The sequence below is a fragment of the Puma concolor genome, chromosome B1, assembly GCF_028749965.1.
Source record: "Puma concolor isolate L17-30 chromosome B1, mPumCon1.1.hap2, whole genome shotgun sequence".
In the NCBI taxonomy this organism is placed as follows: domain Eukaryota; kingdom Metazoa; phylum Chordata; class Mammalia; order Carnivora; family Felidae; genus Puma; species Puma concolor.
The window spans coordinates 17,068,744-17,088,050 of NC_141670.1; the positions used below are offsets into that span (position 1 = coordinate 17,068,744).

Below are 19,307 nucleotides of genomic sequence, written 5' to 3' on the forward strand. Positions count from 1 at the left end.
GAAAGATACTGCGATCGTGAAGTACCCCACTAATTACTTAATACTCAAATAGCTTATTAGTTTCTTAGGGATGCCATAACAAAGTGCCCCAAACTGGGTGGCTTAAAACGACAGAAATTTATTCTGTCATTGTTCTGCAAACTAGAGGTTGACATTAGATGGGCAGGGCCATGCCCTCTCTGAGACCTATGTAGGGAAGAATCTTCCTCGCCTCTTCCCAGCTTCTGGCGGTGGCTGTCCGTCCTTCACATTCTTTGGCTCGGCAGCTCCATCACCCCAGTCTCTGCCTCTGTCAGTACATGATGTGTCCCCTGTGTGTTTGTGTTCAAATTTCTTCTTGAGAGTATGGCAGCCATATTGAATCAGGGCCCGTCCTGACAACCTCGTCTTAACTTGATTACATCTGTAAAGGCCCTATTTCCAAATAAGGCCACTTTCACACAAACTGAGGGTTAGGACTTTTTTGGACTGGATTCAACCGAGACAGATAGGATGCATGTAAACACACCTTAGAAGCAGAATACTTTCAAGCCAGGTTCTGGAAGAGGATGAGCTTTTGTGCAGTCTTATTAACGGTATCTACATACTTAAAGAAAAGCATGTGCATGGAAAGGAAGTGGTTAGTAATGGAAGCATAGAAACATCTAAAGTTAGAGAGCTGAGACAGGTGGGTGAATGTCCCACTGTTTATATTAAGGTTGCTCCTCCAAGAGGGAGAAAAGTGTTGTCTCTAACGGTTTCTGCCCCCATGTGTTATATATATATATATATATATATATATAACATGTATGAATTACTACCTTCTCTTTTGTTCTGTGCCCACTTAATGATCTTTCCACTTAATTTGGTCTTAACAGGAATTCTTCTTGTCGAGAAAGAGCAGAGGACAAATCTGCAGTTGTGTAATTATTAGTTAACACGGTGGAACTCGGGCTTGTGCACCAGTATTTTCTGAGTCAGTCAGTGGGCTGCATCCTAAGAGGCTGGTCAGCTGTGAAGGTCCTGGGCTAATCAGATTTCCGAGTCCGAGGAGTCAGGAACTCTGAGATGTGGCCTCAAGCAAGTACTGTGCCCCAGGAACTCGGTGGCTTGAATCAGGCTTCGCTCAGCAGTGGCTGTCCTTTGCTGCCTGTCCCTTCAAGTTATAGTACATATGTTCAGCCTCAATCAGATGATTAGCAGCTTAAACACTGAGAGTGCATGCTCTAGAAATAATCTCTACCTGCATTGAAGATTTAATTGTTCTGTGAACCAGACTCAAGATCCTTATGAAATAAACAAACAAAATCTTTTTATTTATCTTCCAAAAAAAATTTTTACGTTTATTTATGTGAGAGCGAGAGAGAAAATCCCAAGCAGGCTCCAAACTGTCAGCACAGAGCCCAGCTTGGGACTCGAACTCACAAACTGAGGTCATGACCTGAGCTGACACCAAGAGTCAGACGCTTGACCGACTGAGCCACCCAGGTGCCCCAACAGACAGCAAATCTTTAGGACACAGATTTACGACCTTGAATGAGAGCTGAATGAAAACAGAAGCCGTTCAATGTTCTGATGGGCCTCCCACACCTCTGAGGCCACCTGATGAGTTGCTACAGAAGAACAATGAGAGTAGGACAGATGTTGATGGTCCCAAACCATGATACGTCTGCTGTCCTTCCATGATGACACAGGAGGTGCAGTTTGCTTGGTTTGACCCTGAGACCTCCGCCTCTAGTTTCCACTAGGTGTGTCTGCTACTTTCCCCTCTTTCCTTCATTCTTCATCATGTGCTGGTGCTGTTCATGCTGACAACTGCATGCGCTTCCCTCTCCCAACACGCAAGGCCCTTTATATTCTGACCCATATCTGCCTTGTCTCTTACTTCTCTCAGGCACATATGTGTTATTCTTGCCTTGAGCTCCTGCTGACTACAGTGCCTGCCTTGTTTTCTGGGACACTCACCTTACACTTAGCATGTGATGTGAAGCTGATCATTCCACATTGTGGGAAGAGAACACCTTTTTTTTTTTTTTTTTTTTTTTAACCTCTCCGTGCCTACCACAATCTTGAGTTAGGAAAGGGGCTGGCGTATGTATGCCCAGGGTAGTTGGATGCAGAAAAGGGCTCATGACAGGATGTGAATATCGTAAGGAGAAGACTGGCTGGCTGTCTTCAAGACGATGAAAAGCTTGCATTACTATAGAAATGTTCCATGGTTCAGAATCCAGTTTGTGGATTCTTGCGAAAGACTCGTGTATAGAGTCACGAATATCAGCTAACGTATTCACTACCAGACTTACTCATCTCTTTTTGCCACCTCTAATCAGAAAATATACCTCCTGAGAGCCAAACAGAAACTCTTCACTAAACATTAGTGGATAAACCGTCAACATCTTATTTTTATTTTATTTTATTTTTTTTTTAATTAATTTATTTTTTTTAACGTTTATTTATTTTTGGGACACAGAGAGACAGAGCATGAACGGGGGAGGGGCAGAGAGAGAGGGAGACACAGAATCAGAAACAGGCTCCAGGCTCTGAGCCATCAGCCCAGAGCCCGACGCGGGGCTCGAACTCACGGACCGCGAGATCGTGACCTGGCTGAAGTCGGAAGCTTAACCGACTGCGCCACCCAGGCGCCCCAACATCTTATTTTTATTTATTTATTTATTTTTTTAACGTTTATTTATTTTTGGGATAGAGAGAGACAGAGCATGAACAGGGGAGGGGCAGAGAGAGAGGGAGACACAGAATCGGAAACAGGCTCCAGGCTCTGAGCCATCAGCCCAGAGCCCGACGCGGGGCTCGAACTCACGGACCGCGAGATCGTGACCTGGCTGAAGTCGGACGCTTAACCGACTGCGCCACCCAGGCGCCCCAACATCTTATTTTTATTTATTTATTTATTTTTTTAACGTTTATTTATTTTTGGGATAGAGAGAGACAGAGCATGAACGGGGGAGGGGCAGAGAGAGAGGGAGACACAGAATCAGAAACAGGCTCCAGGCTCCGAGCCATCAGCCCAGAGCCCGACGCGGGGCTCGAACTCACGGACCGCGAGATCGTGACCTGGCTGAAGTCGGACGCTTAACCGACTGCGCCACCCAGGCGCCCCAACATCTTATTTTTATTTATTTATTTATTTTTTTAACGTTTATTTATTTTTGGGATAGAGAGAGACAGAGCATGAACGGGGGAGGGGCAGAGAGAGAGGGAGACACAGAATCAGAAACAGGCTCCAGGCTCCGAGCCATCAGCCCAGAGCCTGACGCGGGGCTCGAACTCACGGACCGCGAGATCGTGACGTGGCTGAAGTCGGACGCTTAACCGACTGCGCCACCCAGGCGCCCCATCAACATCTTATTTTTAAATCACGCTCAAAATCAACCCCACACTCCCGCAGATACTCATACTTACAACCCTACCATGCACACAGATTTCTTCCGACTTAGTAAAATGCAATGTATTCCACTTAATTAAAAACTCTTACCTTTCACAGCTGCCTTTGAGTTTGTATCCAAGCAGTCTGATTATAGTCTGAGTGCCCCAACATTTTAGTTCTAAAATCTCTTGGTGCACCCAAATAGATGTTGTGAACGCACACATGGTGTATGGATTTTACTCTCAGGGCCCCGTCTTTTTTCCACGTTCTTGGGTGAGGCCCTTCCTTGCTGTTGTTCCCCTACGTCCTCTTCACTGACCCACTTTGAACATGGCCCTGAGGCGGGAGGCTGGGCGCTGCTGTTTCAAGACCCCTCGCCTGAACACGCGTTTGTACTAAGCTTCCCTCAGATCAGAGAGCTGGCCGGCTCCCTGATCCTGGCACCTTTGGTCTTATCAGGCTGGACAAACTCCAGATCTTTCGGAACCAGGATGATGGCGAGATTGCGGTGTTCCTTTAAGGCACGAATCAAGGAGGGCCGCCAGTGTGTCTATTGCGGCCGCGGCCCCAAGCTGCAGTCTGGGGCCCAATTAGCAGTGAGCTAAGCAGGGTTTTTGTTTAGCTTAGCAACCGCCAGCGCCGTCCCGGGGGCCCGTGGGGGTAGCTCCCGCCGGCGGAGCCCAAATCACCCTCCGGCCCGCGGCGGCGCTGGCGGCACTTCGTCTCCCTGGGCACCCGGACCTTTGGCCCTCGGGGGTCTCGGAGTACTAGGCGGAGAAGGGGCTGCTCCCGGCAGACGGCGTCCTCGGCACCCCGCAGGCGGACCAGGCCGTCGGGGCAGGTCGGCCTAAAGCGCTGCGGAGCTGAGCGCCGGGAGGGGTTCCTGCTGGTGGAGAGAGTGCCAGGCGCCCCCCGGGCTCGGCGGCGTGCGGGGACCCCAGGACCCCCGCCCCCGCCCGGGGCAGCCGGAGCCGGATCGCCGAGCGCGGCGGTGGATGGAGCCCAGCAGCCCCGAGTCCCGTGCCCTGGAGGTTCAGGCTGCCGCGGGGACAGCGTTTCCAAGACTGGGGCATGAAGGTCGCTGTGTCGGACCTGGGGTCTCTCTTTGCCAAAATCTTCAAGACCCCGACGGCGCCCCCGGCGGTCCCCTCGCCGGTGGCCTCCTCCGGCCATACGGGGGGCGCTGCCGCCGCAGGCCGGACGGGCTCCAGCGCCTCGCTCAGCGCGACCCCGACCCAGGCCCTCTTGCCCGCCCTGGCCCCCGACTCCCCCTCCGCCGCGCGGGGAGCGCCGCCCGCCTCGCTCCATCCTCTGCTCGCCGCCTCCTACCCCCGGGTCTCGGTCGCGAGCCGCGCGGCGGAAGCAGCAGGCACCCCCCTCTCGCTGCCCAGTAGCCCGGGAGCGGCCCGAGCGCAGCCCCCGCCCGCCGGCCACTCCTGCAGCGGCCGCAGCGCCGCAGGCTCACCCGCCCACCTGGTGACCTGGGCGCGGTCCGCCCCGGGCCCCGGCGGGGTCACCGCTGCGCTGTCGGCCATCGGGGGCGCCGGGGGCGGCGGCAGCCTAGGCGCGAGCCCACTGAGCACCCAACAGTCTGGCCCCGGAGAGCGAGAGCCCGGCGCTTGGATGCCCCCCGGGCCTGGCCCCAGGACCCTGTTCTTCACCCTGCCGGACATCGGCGAGGAGTGGGCCTCGGACAGCGACTCGGAGGACGGTGGAGAAGCGTGAGTAGCGGCGGGGTCCTTGTCTGTCGTGGTTAGGACGCCGACCTTCCCCTGCCACACCCACCTGGCCAGGCGCTAGTTGCAATTTTCACTTCTACTAACACCCGTGGGCACCCTCCTTGCACTTTTCCTGAGTCCTTATTGCTCGGCTTCCTGGTCTTTTCAAACCTACGCCGTGACAGGCTTGTTGTTCAGCTTTCTGGAAGGTAATCCTCTGCTGTTTGCTCTCAGAGAGGGAGGGGAGACCACGCAGGGCTTGAAGGACAGGAGGACAGAATTTTGTTCCTCTTCTAGCTGAAGTGTTCCCCTCGATCGTTCGATACTCTGGTTTCCTTAGGGACTTTGAAAGGAGGCTTCAAGTCCCTTTCTCTGATGCAGAATGTGACAGAGAGATGTGCAGTGTAACCGAATACACGCGTTGGCAGCGACAAGTTTAAGAAATGGTGAGACTTTGCGCTTTCCTAGTTTTCAAAGATCAGCCACAATTCTTATCCCAGGTGGGATGGGGTTTTCTTTGTGTGATATCTAGTTAATTTACATATGTATAACATCATCTGACATAAACGGAATTTGTAATACTCAGGACACTTCTGATCATATACCCTAGAGCTTGGGAGTTCTTGCCATAGCGCCCTGAGATAGTTCAGAAACACTGACTGACTTCATGGGAATATTTCACTGGGGATTGGCGAACCCTGCCCTCAACACACACACACACACACACACACACAGTCCCTCCACCATCAAGAGCGGTGATGAAAACATTCCTCTTGCAAAATGTGCAGTTTAGAATTAAAGAGATTATTTTTCAATGAGCAGAACATATGGCTATTCTTAAGTGGGTATGGAAATGTTCAGCTTTCTGAATCCTGCAAAAGAACAGTGAGATGGTCAAGGGCACACCAGAGGGTCCCCATGATGGATGGAGATTTCTGCCTACACAGAAGCTCTTCCTCACCTCTTGCCCCCCAAAACAGATTGGAGAACCGTCGCATTAAAACGTATTCTAACCCATTCACAATTTAAATGACTACATCTTTACAATTCTCTGTGATATTCATCTCCGTGTTAAAATAAGTTGTTAAATAACATTAAGATGATTCTTTTGATTTAAAACAGCATGTTGGAAAGCATATTAGAAAGTGCGTTAATAAGTTGATCCCCGCCAGAAGGAAAATCAACTGCATTTGAATTCGAATAAGTGGCTAGAATACCTATGCCTTAGGAATGAGGCCTTTGTTTTTGGCTACTGGTCCTTTAACACTTACACACTTAATGTTTTATGAGCACACAGTTCCACATGCTGACTTTAACCTCTAGCCTTAGTGCTTTTTACGAACAGGCACATTGCTCTGAGAAATAATATGCACAGATCTGCTCATTCAAGGATCTTTCTGATGATGTGTGTTCATACTCTGCCATCAGACAGCCCTCGAGGGCACCAGGATCTTTTGTAGATACACAAACTCTCATATTCCCTTCCTTTCATACCTCATTCCTTTTGTCACTTAGAAAGTTTATGAAGGGGGAAAGGAAGAAAGTGTTGCGGTGAGTTTTCCTTCAATACTACAGACCTTTCGCAGCTTGAAGTGTATTTTTTTTTTCCCTCCCGGATTTCTCGGTTGGCAATTTATAACATTGACTAAAGAAACATCATTCAGTGATGGATTTAGATTATACAACTGCAAGCCTCACCTGCCGGTTTGCAGAGAGGTACTATGAATTATTAGACTACTTGCTTAATATTAAAGTAGATTAGACTACTTGCTTAATATTAAAGTAGAGTCTTTAGTTTTCTCAAGTCCAGGGAGGGACATGGGGAGAGGGAGGTGGTTAATGTAGGAGTAGGAAGACAAAAAGAGTAGGTAGAGAGAGTTTGGGACATGGAAACTACTGGACATGAACCCTTGAGAAACACGAATCCAATGGTAAGACCACTACACTCAGTTACAAAGGAAGATCCTAATTCACAGTTTCTGTTTGCTTGATGAAAACCCATGCATTTTACATCCTGATTCTGTACTGTTCTCTGAAAACTGGAAACAGTGGAATTAATTTGAGTGGGGAAGTGTGCAGACTTTCTCTCAATTCTGAGCCTTTTCTTTTTCACCGAGGCGCTCCATAGCAGCCCAAGTTTTGATCTCTGAACCACGGATTGGATGAAGGAATGGCCCACAGAGGAGGGCCTTGCCTGTTTCATTCCACAGGGCGCCTTGGCTGCCTCGCAGAGACAGAGGGTATTGAGTTCCCTGCTTCACCTCGCCCTCTTGCACTCCCAGACATGTGATCCCCCCACTTTTTGTCTTCACCCTTACCTCCCCATGCATTTCATTTACACCGTGTCCCTCATTTACGCTGGCTTCCGGTCTTGCCCACCCTCCGCTCTACCTCTCTTTGGCACTTCTGGTGTGAACTACGCAATTACCGCCCTGTAAAAGGTCTTATTCTATTTGTTCTGGAAATACAAGAATTTCTAACAGTAGGTAAGGTGGAAGGTATATAGTTGGATAATAGCTATATAGGAATGTGGATAGACCGTAAACTTCATGTGGTCAGAAAGTATATCTCTTATAAGTTATAGCTGGTAGCATATAATGTTGCCTTTTTGAGTGATTGAGTTCCACTGTCGGAGTCACGTGAGTGTGGAAATATTGCAGTGCCTGCCTGCAGGGCTTGTCAGCTTAGCTGGAAGTCAAATGAATGCAGGGACTTACCTCTCAGTCTGTCGGGGCTGAGCGAGCCTGTGTACCTAGGAATCAGAAGAGCCGGATTCCAATCTCAAACCGTCTGCCAGCTGTGTAATTCTGGGCAGTTTATGCAGTCTTCCAACCTGTGGGTTTTTCTCCTTGATAAAATGCAGATGATAATAATATTTGCCTCAGAGGGAGGTTCCAGAATTCAATTGCAGCAACGTCTTAACGTGCCTAACACGCGGAGACCTGCTTTAAAAATGTTATCCATGATTGTCATCTGCTTCTTGGATGAAGATGAAATGAAATCTGGGAGTGTGTTTCCTGAAAGGATACATTCCAGGTGAAGAAAAGGGTGACAGAAAAAGAAAAAAAAAAAAAAAAGAATTCGTTTACAGTTATCGAAGGACTGTAAGAAATGGCACCGTTTGGTTCCACTATTTGGGGAAACCAATTAGAGTAGTCTAATCTTTCATGACAACGTCCCGAAGGTAAAGATTATCCTAATTAGCATGACCACTGATTATGGTCGAATGGCTAGAAGAAATGTAGGTGTCACCCTGGGATCGAACGTTTCATGTTCAACTTTTAGAGACACTGCAGGAGAATCCGTAACATCACAAATCATTCACGGCCCACCCTCCATACAGCTCTTACCCACTCCTACCCCCTAACCCTGTGGCTCCTATTCACATATTACATCCTTTTGGACTATAAACCCTTCGTCCTGTGCCACTTAAGGCAACATGTGCAATAAATAAAACAATAAATAAATATAAACTAAAATAGACAATTTTAGGAAAAAACATTTAATAAAATCTGTTAAATGAGTGAATGAAAATGTTAGCTTTGTCATATAAGCCACTTTTGTGGGTTCCTAATCTCAAGGCAATTTAAATGTCCTTTCTCAGGACATTTAGGTACAAAACTATATGTCACATAATGAGTTCAATTTGTTAGGAGTACAACGTTTGTGAAAAGGCATTGGGAGAAAACCCGGTGAGCCTTGGATACCAGACTCTGTTTAGCAAACACTGGGGAGGCCACTAAATGTTTTTAGAGGCAGAAGTGGCATGAACAGGCCTGAGCTTTAGAAGGAATAAGCTAATGCACAGAGAGTGTGAACCCAGAAACAGTGGAGAGGCTCTGGCAATGAACCCCATGAGAGATATGAGGGCCTGGGATGAGGATGATAAAAATAAAGATACTGGGATGATAAATATCACGGGACTTGGCAATGTGTTGGTGCAGTTGAAGGAAGCAAGAGGGAAAGTTAAAGATCATTTTACGTGACTGCAAGGAGAATGCCATCAATAAAGTATGAACACAGAAGGGAGTTTGTTGGGTAAGATGAGGAATTCACTTTGGGATGCATATTGGGTTGAAATCTTGGAAAAACAACCAAAGAAGGTGCCAGGCGGAGAGCTGGACCTTCATGAATGGAACTTGGGAGAAAGATTAAGGACTAGAAATATAAATATGGCAGCTTTCCATATGCAGTTGATTTTGAATATGTACAGCAATTACAAATTTATAACAGCGCATTACAGACTCTGGAAGATACATAGTGTTCTTTATTTTTTTTTTCAACGTTTTTTTATTTATTTTTGGGACAGAGAGAGACAGAGCATGAACGGGGGAGGGGCAGAGAGAGAGGGAGACACAGAATCAGAAACAGGCTCCAGGCTCTGAGCCATCAGCCCAGAGCCCGACGCGGGGCTCGAACTCACGGACCGCGAGATCGTGACCTGGCTGAAGTCGGACGCTTAACCGACTGCGCCACCCAGGCGCCCCTAGTGTTCTTTATTTTTGCTGCTGGGTGTTTTAAGATCTTCTACAAGTGGAGGTGTCTCTTCTCTGTGCTAACCTAGTATTTCTCAACACGTGCCCTGTCAGTTACCTGTCACCAGTCCGTGATGAGTACAGAACGTGGGAATAAGCATTTAGAAACTTTTATAGCAATTGAAAGAATAACTTGACGCCTGCTGACTGATAACGTTTGCATTTGTATTTTGTGCCTCTTTTTTTTCCATTTTATTCTCTGGTTAATTTATTTTTATTGGACTTTAACAATGATTTATTCACAGTAAACTGGAAAAAAATTTTTTGAATGGTCTGACACTACACAATAGTTTGAGAAGCAGCAAGGCAGACTTTACTTAGATACCTTTAGACCATAAAGAGCAAAAAACCTTTGGGACACCAAGAGAGAAAAAACCAGCCAAGTGATCATACTACGTTTTTTACTCTCCCTGAAATACAGGGCTAAGCAACATTCAGAGTACCCTCTGATCTGAGATGAGATTCTTTAAGTTGTTCAAATGATCTAGACTTGCAGATGTGCTCTGTTCACAACATCTATGGGAGCTGTGGCCCTGGGGAGAGACCTGTGGCCAAGAGTCCGCTGCTCAAAGGGGAAGGTTTCTCCTACTGTTACTCTTTGGTTTTTTTAAAGTTTAAGCCAATGGCTATGTCCATCATGATTCCCGTAGTTCATTCACAACCCTTGATGGCTAATTTGCCTCATAAATCATAACTTGCAAACACAGATAATTTCCAAACGAAAGGAACTTTGACAGGAAATATGCAACATGACCTGCTTTCTTGTTGCCAGTCTATTGTCTTTGAGAAGAGTCCTTTGCTTGTAATTAAGAGACGATCATAATGTATTAATCTCTTCTGAATCCTATAGAAAGGAAGCATGTCACAGTAAGGGCACTGATCTTTTGCCCCATGAGACTATTTTCCCATATTTTAAATTTAATTTCCATTTGAGGCTCACATCCCACCAAAGTGGTAGAAACTAAAACTCAGTTATCTGGGATTTTCCCAACTTGATCTTAAGCTTGAGCCTCTTTCTGGGGTGGCGGGGAGGGGGGTGGTGGTTTGCCTACATGGGACCAGGATATTCAGTGGCAGGGAAGGAGCCCACTGGTTTTCTGATAACCTCTATCCTTGCTGGATCCACTGAAATGTCCATAATCTCATCTTATCCTTCTTTCTAACCCAGGGCTCGTGCACATATCTACCAAGGCTCTTCAAGTTAGGGCTCTCTTCCTTATTTCTGTGGTCCTCATGGGAGCCCCTCATACCAACATTCTCCATTATAGGACTTCCAGGAGGATGTCAATCTGCTCCAGACAGCCTTTCTTTTCTCAGGGATCCTTACCTAAGTCCTATTGAAGGATCAGGACACAGGTCCCCTCTGATCCCTTACCACACAAACGTACTTTAGGCCAGGTTCCACCTAGTACTCCAGCTCATTGGAGGTCTGCATTTTGTGCCTCGGAACCACAATTTCCTAGAGAAAACCTGGTTCCTAGATTCAGGGACCCACCAGTTCACTACTGGCACCAAGAAGGAAATCAAGTGGAGGGCTGGCTAGATTTCAATCTACCTCCTGACTTTGTGCCTTCTCTAGGGTACAGGGTCCCTAATGGACTGTTTTGCTTTGTAATGGCCACTCAAGACACATCCTCACTTCCTAAGACTGTGCCTAAGATTCCCTTCTCAGACACGGAAAATCTCTCTCACAGAATCTCCCCATTCTGGGGAATCTGTTTCTCTTCTGAGGGTGGGGAAGAATCTCCCTAATGTATGTGTTTTTCCCTAAATCTTTTCCTAATCTAAAAGTCCATACCAATCTTGTAAGTTTAGTTCAGGCTTAAACACACACACACACACACACACACACACACACACACACACATCAAGGGGAAAAACCCCTGCTTCATTCTCTGTTTTCTGAAGCAATAAGCAAAAAAGCTTTGGATTATTCACTATGGGAGGGGACGAAGGAACATGAAAACACTAACTGAATACATTTATCTTTTTTTAATGTTTATTTATTTTTGCAACAGAAACAGAGCATGAGCAGGGGAGGGGAAGAGAGAGAGAGGGAGACACGGAATCCAAAGCAGGCTCCAGACACTGGGCTGTCAGCACAGAGACTGACATAGGGCTTGAACTCAAGAACCACGAGATCACGACCTGAGCCGAAGTTGGATGCTTAACCAACTGAGCCACCCAAGTGCCCTGAAATACATTTAAAAATACTCTGCTACATATCCCTACATATAGAGAACACTTTTCCCCTCACCAGAGCAGTGTGGATATTTGTTTAATTCAACAACACCCAAATCATATACCTCTTTGGATATAATTTTATAATCTACAGGCAAAACTTTTGCTTTACCCCCAAAATTATCTGAATATTCAATGGTCTTAAGAATGCTAGGCATAATATATATTATATTATATTATATTATATTATATTATATTATATCATATATCATATATGTTATATGTTGTATGTTATATATAATATAATACATAATATATATTATATATAATATATATAAAATAGGACATGGCTCATTAACTGAATAAATACATTTTTTAAATATATGTTGAAAAAATTCAAATATTGTCCTTTTATTCTTGAGAGGTAGAAATAGTCAATGAATATACCATGTTTCATACAGCACAGAAATTAAATAAAGTCTTTGAAATGATTAAATATCCAGTTGTGAATTTGGAAAAGAAATGAATGGTTTTTGACAAAAACAAGAAAAACAGTCAAGCCAAGCCTTACCCTACTTTTGTTTAATAAACAGATTATTAAGGTTAAGTTGAACGAAGTAAAATGTTCTCTTCCTATGCACATATGCATGTATATTCTTCTCAGGATCATTGTCACCTTAAATGTTTTATAATGCCAGTAATAAGGATAAGGAAAAACCCCACCTTGGAAGCTCATGACTTACATTCGGATTTTAATACTAATAGTTAAATTTCAGAGAATGTCACTAGATACATAGAAGGTTAAAATGGACACTTCTTTTCAAATGAAACTAATTCAGATTTCTAACACTGAACAGTGAAGTCTTAGAAACCATTCATGTATATCCAAGATTCTTTATAATCTAGTTGAATTAAGAGTCTACACTGGGGGACACTTGGGTGGCAGTGGTTAAGTGCCGACTTCGGCTCAGGTCATGATCCCCGTGTCGGGCTCTGTGCTGACAGCTCTGAGCCTGGAACCCGCTTCAGATCCTCTGTCTCCCTCTCTCTGCCCCTCCCTGCTCGCTCTTTCTCTCTCTCTCAAAAATAAATAAACATTTTTTTTTAAAGAGCCGACATTGAATAAAGTGAACACCTCCTGCTTAAAAACCAGTAATTTCATTGCTAAATTAATGCATAATGATAAATTCTAGAGAACTTTAATTTTATATATAAAATATATTTTAAGGAAGCAGGTGATATATTCTCAAGAGAGTCTACCTCAGTTAGACTTTTGTTTTACTCACTAGTTTTAACATTTTTATAAGCATGTTGATTGAGCATTGCTCAAATATGTATTATTCTACAAAGCCAAGATTCTTAGCATTAGACACAACAGGTAGTATTTCCATGTCTACTGGGAACCAAATGCTACATGCATGTTTTTGTAGACATTATCATGAATCACCAAAACAAACATAGTGGGTAGGAATTTTGTTACCATTTTACAGATGAAGAAATTGAGGCTCCGAAGGGAAAAGAAATTATTTACTTCCACCTGGCTAATAGGTAGAAAATATAACATTCAAATCCAAGCAATCAATCTATATTGTGCTCATATATATATATATATATATATATAACCAAATGTTTTTTTAATAACCTGTTTAACATGGTAAGGAGGATAAAAACCTGTTTCTAAAGTACTTGGTAGTGTTTGTCCTGGAACAAACTGACTCTAAGAAATTTTACTCTTTCAAGAAAAATAAATTTGAAAAATAAAAAGCATGTTAATGAATAATTGAAAAGTATCTTTCTTGGAATAATACTCCTAGTAATACTGATAAGGCGACCAAATTTAACGCTTAGTTTTGTCCATTTTGAAGTGCAACTTAAAAAATGACTTTTATTCTAAAGCCGTAATTTTTTTTTAAATTTTTTATAAAATTTTTTAATGTTCATTTATTTATTTATTTATTTATTTTTAAAAAATTTTTTAACGTTTATTTTTGAGACAGAGACAGAGCATGAATGGGGGAGGGGCAGAGAGAGAAGGAGACACAGAATCTGAAACAGGCTCCAGGCTCTGAGCGGTCAGCACAGAGCCTGACGCGGGGCTCGAACTCACGGACTGCGAGATCATGACCTGAGCCGAAGCCGGCCGCTTAACCGACTGAGCCACCCAGGCGCCCCAATGTTTATTTATTTTTGAGAGAGAGAGAGAGTGAGCATGAGTGAGGCGGGTGGGGCTGCTGGTGCAGAGAGAGAGGGAGACATAGAATCTGAAGCAGGCTCCAGGCTCTGAGCTGTCAGCACAGAGCCCAGTGTGGGGCTTGAACTCGTGAGCTGCGAGATCATGACCTGAGCTGAAGTCGGATGCTTAATCAATGGAGCCACCCAGGTGCCCCTAAAGCCGTGACTTCTTTAAAATAAAACATTAGTTTTATTAACCTTCTTCTCGTTTATTTTATGTGTTATTCTTATAAATTATTTCATGTATATTTGAGAGCAAGTCAAATACTTTATCCATGTAGTAAGACAGATAATTGGTAAGCATTGTCTTACAAGAAAAATTGGAGAAGCAGATATTAGATACGGCCCTTGCTAGGGGAAAGGGTATACCCACACATTAGCATTTTCTTAATTAGACATTTCACTTAAGGGTTTAGAAGAAGCCTTATAATTAAATACTGACCACTGTAATCCTTGCCAGGCACTTATATTCACGTTTCTCTAATGAATTTCCTTTTTTCACATAGCATTTAACATTTTAGATCTTAATGATTTCTAACATAATGATATCATTTTGAGTATCTTAAAAAAATTGAACAGTGAGTTATTTGTTCTTTTCAAGATTCACTAAAGTGACAATTTTTAAATTAATCATTAACTTCAATTCCTTACGATGAAATTTCTTTCAATGGAGCACATGGCAATTATACTGAAGAAAACCACGGGCCCCTATTTGAGACGGGCAAGAAATATTAATGACATTTGCTGAGTTCCCGTGTATGAAAACATACGTGGTGCCTGTCCTAACACATTGCCCCCCACTTACCCCCTAGTCTGAGGCCAAGAAACTGAACCTTTTAAGGGTTGTTGTCTCGCTGTCTCCCTTCTGCCTTCAGTAAAGTTCTGCCTCTCACCCTTTGTCTTAACTTGGTGGTAGAGTTTAACTTTGGACTTGAGTAAGTTTGGCTGAATTTGGCCAATTTAATTTAAAATTGGCTAAGTTAGGGGCGCCTGGGTGGCTCAGTCGGCTGGGCGTCCGACTTCAGCTCGGGTCACGATCTCACGGTCCGTGAGTTCGAGCCCCGCGTCGGGCTCTGGGCTGATGGCTCGGAGCCTGGAGCCTGCTTCCGGTTCTGTGTCTTCCTCTCTGTCTGCCCCTCCCCCGTTCATGCTCTGTCTCTCTCTGTCTCAAAAATAAATAAACGTTAAAAAAAATGTAAAAAAAATAAAATTGGCTAAGTTAAATTAAATTAAATTGGCTAAAATCTGCTTAAATTCATGTAACCCTCAGAACTCCTGAAAACCCGGCTTAAGCTTGCTCTTTACAAATGAGCAAAGTGTCACAGTTCTGAGGTGATCTGGGGCCTTTTCCCTTCGGAAAAGGCTGGCTGAAGAGTAGGAGGGAATTCTGCAGTGAAGTCGTGTCGCGAGCCCGTTACAGATATTGTGGTGATCAGAGGTGTTTCCGGGGCAAAAGTGGTAGTTTGTGTGATTCTCCGAGAGTCCCTCCGTCCCCAGGAAGCAATAGTGTGCCCAGTGGCTAGAACTGGCTGGCGGGGGACAATCACCTGCAGCTATTTCCTGTTCCACACTTAGTGGCATCACGGTGGTGGCTGGAGGCTGGCCAAGGAGGGAGCATTCACACCCTGCAAGTCTGCAAACGCTTCACATCAGGACTTTTTTTTTTTTTTTTTCAGATTGCTGGTTTCTCAGCACACCAGTGCTAGTAAGTATTAGAAGTATGTTTACTTCCAAAGCCGTCCTGTAGATGACGGGTACATTGGAACAAAGGGATATGTTTAGCAATAGCTTATGAAACTCCTGAAAATGTTTCTGTCACCTGAACACCCCAAAGAGATGAGGGGATCTCTGCCTTCCAGAAGTCACAGAGCTGGAGAGGAGATGGGGGTCCCCGTCGAGTGAGTGCCTCCCCGACCTTGGTTCCCTCTCCATTAGAGCACGGCGTTTGTATGCGCAAGACACGTTTTCATGCACAACTGTTCATGTAGTCCCTCACTGTCCACGTGAACAAGAATATGAAAATGCAAATGCAAATGATAGCCTCGAAAGTGCTCTGTTTCGCAACGCACGTTGTTGCTACAAGTAGTCTCAGAACTGAGACTGAGGTTAAGGACCCTGATTTTGGATGATACGTGGATGGATAAGAAAGAATTGTGTCCAGCAGGAGGACTCGGTAGTTTTCTGTCTTGAAGAGCCATTCAGCTAAATGTTCTAAAACAAAACAAAACAAAAACCAACAATAGAACTTTCTGTGAAGCACCTTAGCACACAATACATTGTCCTCATTATAAGAAGGAAAATCTGTGTTGATTATAGCCAAGGCTTGAGCTGGGCTTCCTGGAGATATGCCTTAATGGAAATATGCCTGTGTTGAATTTTTGTGAATTCAAGGTCTATATTATGATGCACATGTTTATGTTTGTTATTTAATGCTCTCAGCGGCTCATTTGTTTAATACCGATACTTTGATTTAGCATCGTGTGTGTGTGTGTGTGTACTCTAAATGTACTTCTAATCCATATACGGGTCCCTGCTGGAAACCTTTGGTTTTGCCTCAAGTTGACCATGAAGCAGGATGCACTCCAGTTTTCACCATAAAGCATTTGTAAATTCTTCCTCAGTAAAGCATTAGGGGACAACGTACATTTTACTGAGGACTCTCCTGGGACATGAATGGTGATTTGTGGCACACACTGTACAAGATTTTGCTACAAAAATTCCCTTAACTCAACTTCCAGCAATGGCACACTAACCTGAGTGCAAGGAGGAAAGCTGGGCAATAAATACAAACCCCTCAGGAGTTCAGCTGAACTGGAAAGAGACCAGCCCCACAAGGACTGAAACCCAGGTTTAAATCTTCTTAATTACTGACTGGATTAGTGATTTGAGATTGCCAGGCCCCCCAGTCTGCCACAAGACGCAAATTTAATCCCATCTGAATTTAGCTGTAAGCAACAACTTTGTATTCTAGTTGATCAAAGAAGCAAGTTTAAATATTAGAATACAGAAATACCGGAGATAAATGTGTGGATGGAATGTTGGTACATGTAAACTGTAATCAAAAGAAAGCTGGTGTAGCTTTTATAATATGAGACGAAGTAACGTTTAAAACAAGAAGCATTATGAAAACTTTTCTAAAAAAAGAAAAGAAAAGAAAATGCCCTGACAGCATGGAACCTGCTTGGGATTCTCTCTCCTCTCTCTCTATGCCCCTCCCCCACTCATGTTATGTCTGTCTCTCTTAAATAGATACAAACTTTAAAAAAACACACAAGAAGCATTAGCGGAGGTAACAAGGGCCGTTTTATAAATAGAAAAGGGCCACTTTGTCAGAAGATGTGAAAATCCTAAATGTACAGGCACCAATAACATAATTTCAAAAATATATGAAGATGTGTCTATTTTTGACAGACCTACAGTATCTGCTGCTAAGTTCTCCCTACCAGAGCAAGAAGAAAGTGTTCTCATGCTCTCTCTGATTGTGGCGGGCAAAACTGAATGGAGAACTGAATGAAGAATACAAGAATTATTGCTCATGGGGAAGAGATCATTTTTACAACTCAGAAATAACCTTGTAGATAGTGAAGAGTGAATTTTACAGCAAAAAAAAAAAGGGGGAGCCTAAATTTTGAGTTTGCAAAAACAAAAACCTATCTATAGTTATAGCAGCAATTGACTAAAAGAAGAAATAAGCAAATCCAAAATCATAAGGAAAAATTTTAACGTACCTTTCACAGAAATTGATAGAAAATATACAGAAAAAATAACAGTAATTACTATACAACAATATTTATAATAATATACAATAATTGTTCTAAAAACTTTTTTAAAGTTTTTTTTTTTTTTTTTTTTTGAAAGAGACAGAGTGCAAGTGGGGAGGGGCAGAGAGAGAGGGAGACACAGAATCTGAAGCAGGCTCCAGGCTCCAAGCTGTCAGCCCAGAGCCCGACGCGGAGCTTGAACTCACGGACCATGAGATCATGACCTAAGCTGGTCAGATGCTTAACCGACTGAGCCACCAAGGTGCCCCAGCAATAATTACTCTAAAGGACACCAAATTTATTATAAAGCCACATTAATACATAAAGTGTATTACTGATGCAAAGACAGACAAATAGGCCAGTGGAACATAATAGAGAACCCAGATTCCAGATTCAGTCTTCTAAGTTTATGAATGTTGGTGAAAAGACCATCTTTTCAATAAACGGTGCAAAATCAGTTGTTCATCCTTAAAGAAGCAAAAGAAACTTGATCACCTGTGCGAAACTCATGCGAAAAAATCAGTTTTAAGTGAATTGTAGGTCTCAATGTGAAAGAAAACACAATGAAGCTTCTAGAAGAAAACATAGGACATGATCTTTATGTCTTACGGTAGGCAAAGATCTCTTAAATAGGGCCAAAAAAGTGCTAACCAGAAAGAAAAGATTGGTAAGTTATACTAAATTAAAATTAAGAGCTTCCAAAAAATCAATAAAATTGAGAACTTAAGTTCATCAAAAGAGGCCACTAACTGGAAGGTTTTAACCACCCCAAGAGAGCTTTGTCAGGCCAGCTGGCTCTGTAACTACAATTAATCATTGGACAGGAGGCCCTTTGGACTTTATGAGTTGAGTTTAGCTTCTGTTTTGCTTTATCATCTCTGCTAAAGGTTGGAAGACAAAAACCTAAATAGTTTGAAATTAAGAATTAGAAACACAGATAAACTTTGTACTTCCACAGCAGAGAATTATTTGACAGCTTACCCTGGTACAATATCATCTTCCAGTTCATGCTGCTTTTTAACGAAGGGCAAATCTTTACAGGCCTATTGCCCATTTCAGCAAATTAAGCCGTTGAATGTAGATAAAAACCCTGTTTCAAAATCAGGAATTACTGAACTTCATTTAATTTATAATGTTATTGGGGAGCCTGGGTGGCGCAGTCGGTTAAGTGTCCGACTTTAGCCAGGTCACGATCTCGCGGTCCGTAGGTTCGAGCCCCGCGTCAGGCTCTGGGCTGATGGCTCAGAGCCTGGAGCCTGTTTCCGATTCTGTGTCTCCCTCTCTCTCTGCCTCTCCCCCGTTCATGCTCTGTCTCTCTCTGTCCCAAAAATAAATAAACGTTGAAAAAAAAATAAATAATTTATAATGTTATTGATTGTTAGACACATTATTATTTTATATTCCACTAAAAAGAAAAATGTTGCCGATTAAACTATGATACAATGCTTTCCTATTAATTAGAATTATAATTTTATTCTTATTGTAGTACTTCTTTGAGATTTAACCAGACAGATTT

At 43.6% G+C, this 19,307-nt stretch overlaps 1 protein-coding gene across 2 annotated transcripts in view; it reads left to right on the plus strand.

Moving 5' to 3' along the window:
• Nucleotides 1-4,028: 4,028 nt before the first annotated feature.
• FAM149A (family with sequence similarity 149 member A) overlaps nucleotides 4,029-19,307 on the plus strand; it is a 58,379-nt gene continuing 43,100 nt past the window's right edge. The window contains exon 1 of one of the 2 annotated variants that reach the window (XM_086703256.1): nucleotides 4,029-5,085. In XM_086703256.1, the coding sequence (XP_086559382.1) occupies nucleotides 4,436-5,085 (650 nt within the window). In that variant the 5' untranslated portion in view covers nucleotides 4,029-4,435. The remainder of the gene's footprint in view (nucleotides 5,086-19,307) is intronic. The other variant, XM_086703257.1, reaches the window with a different exon arrangement.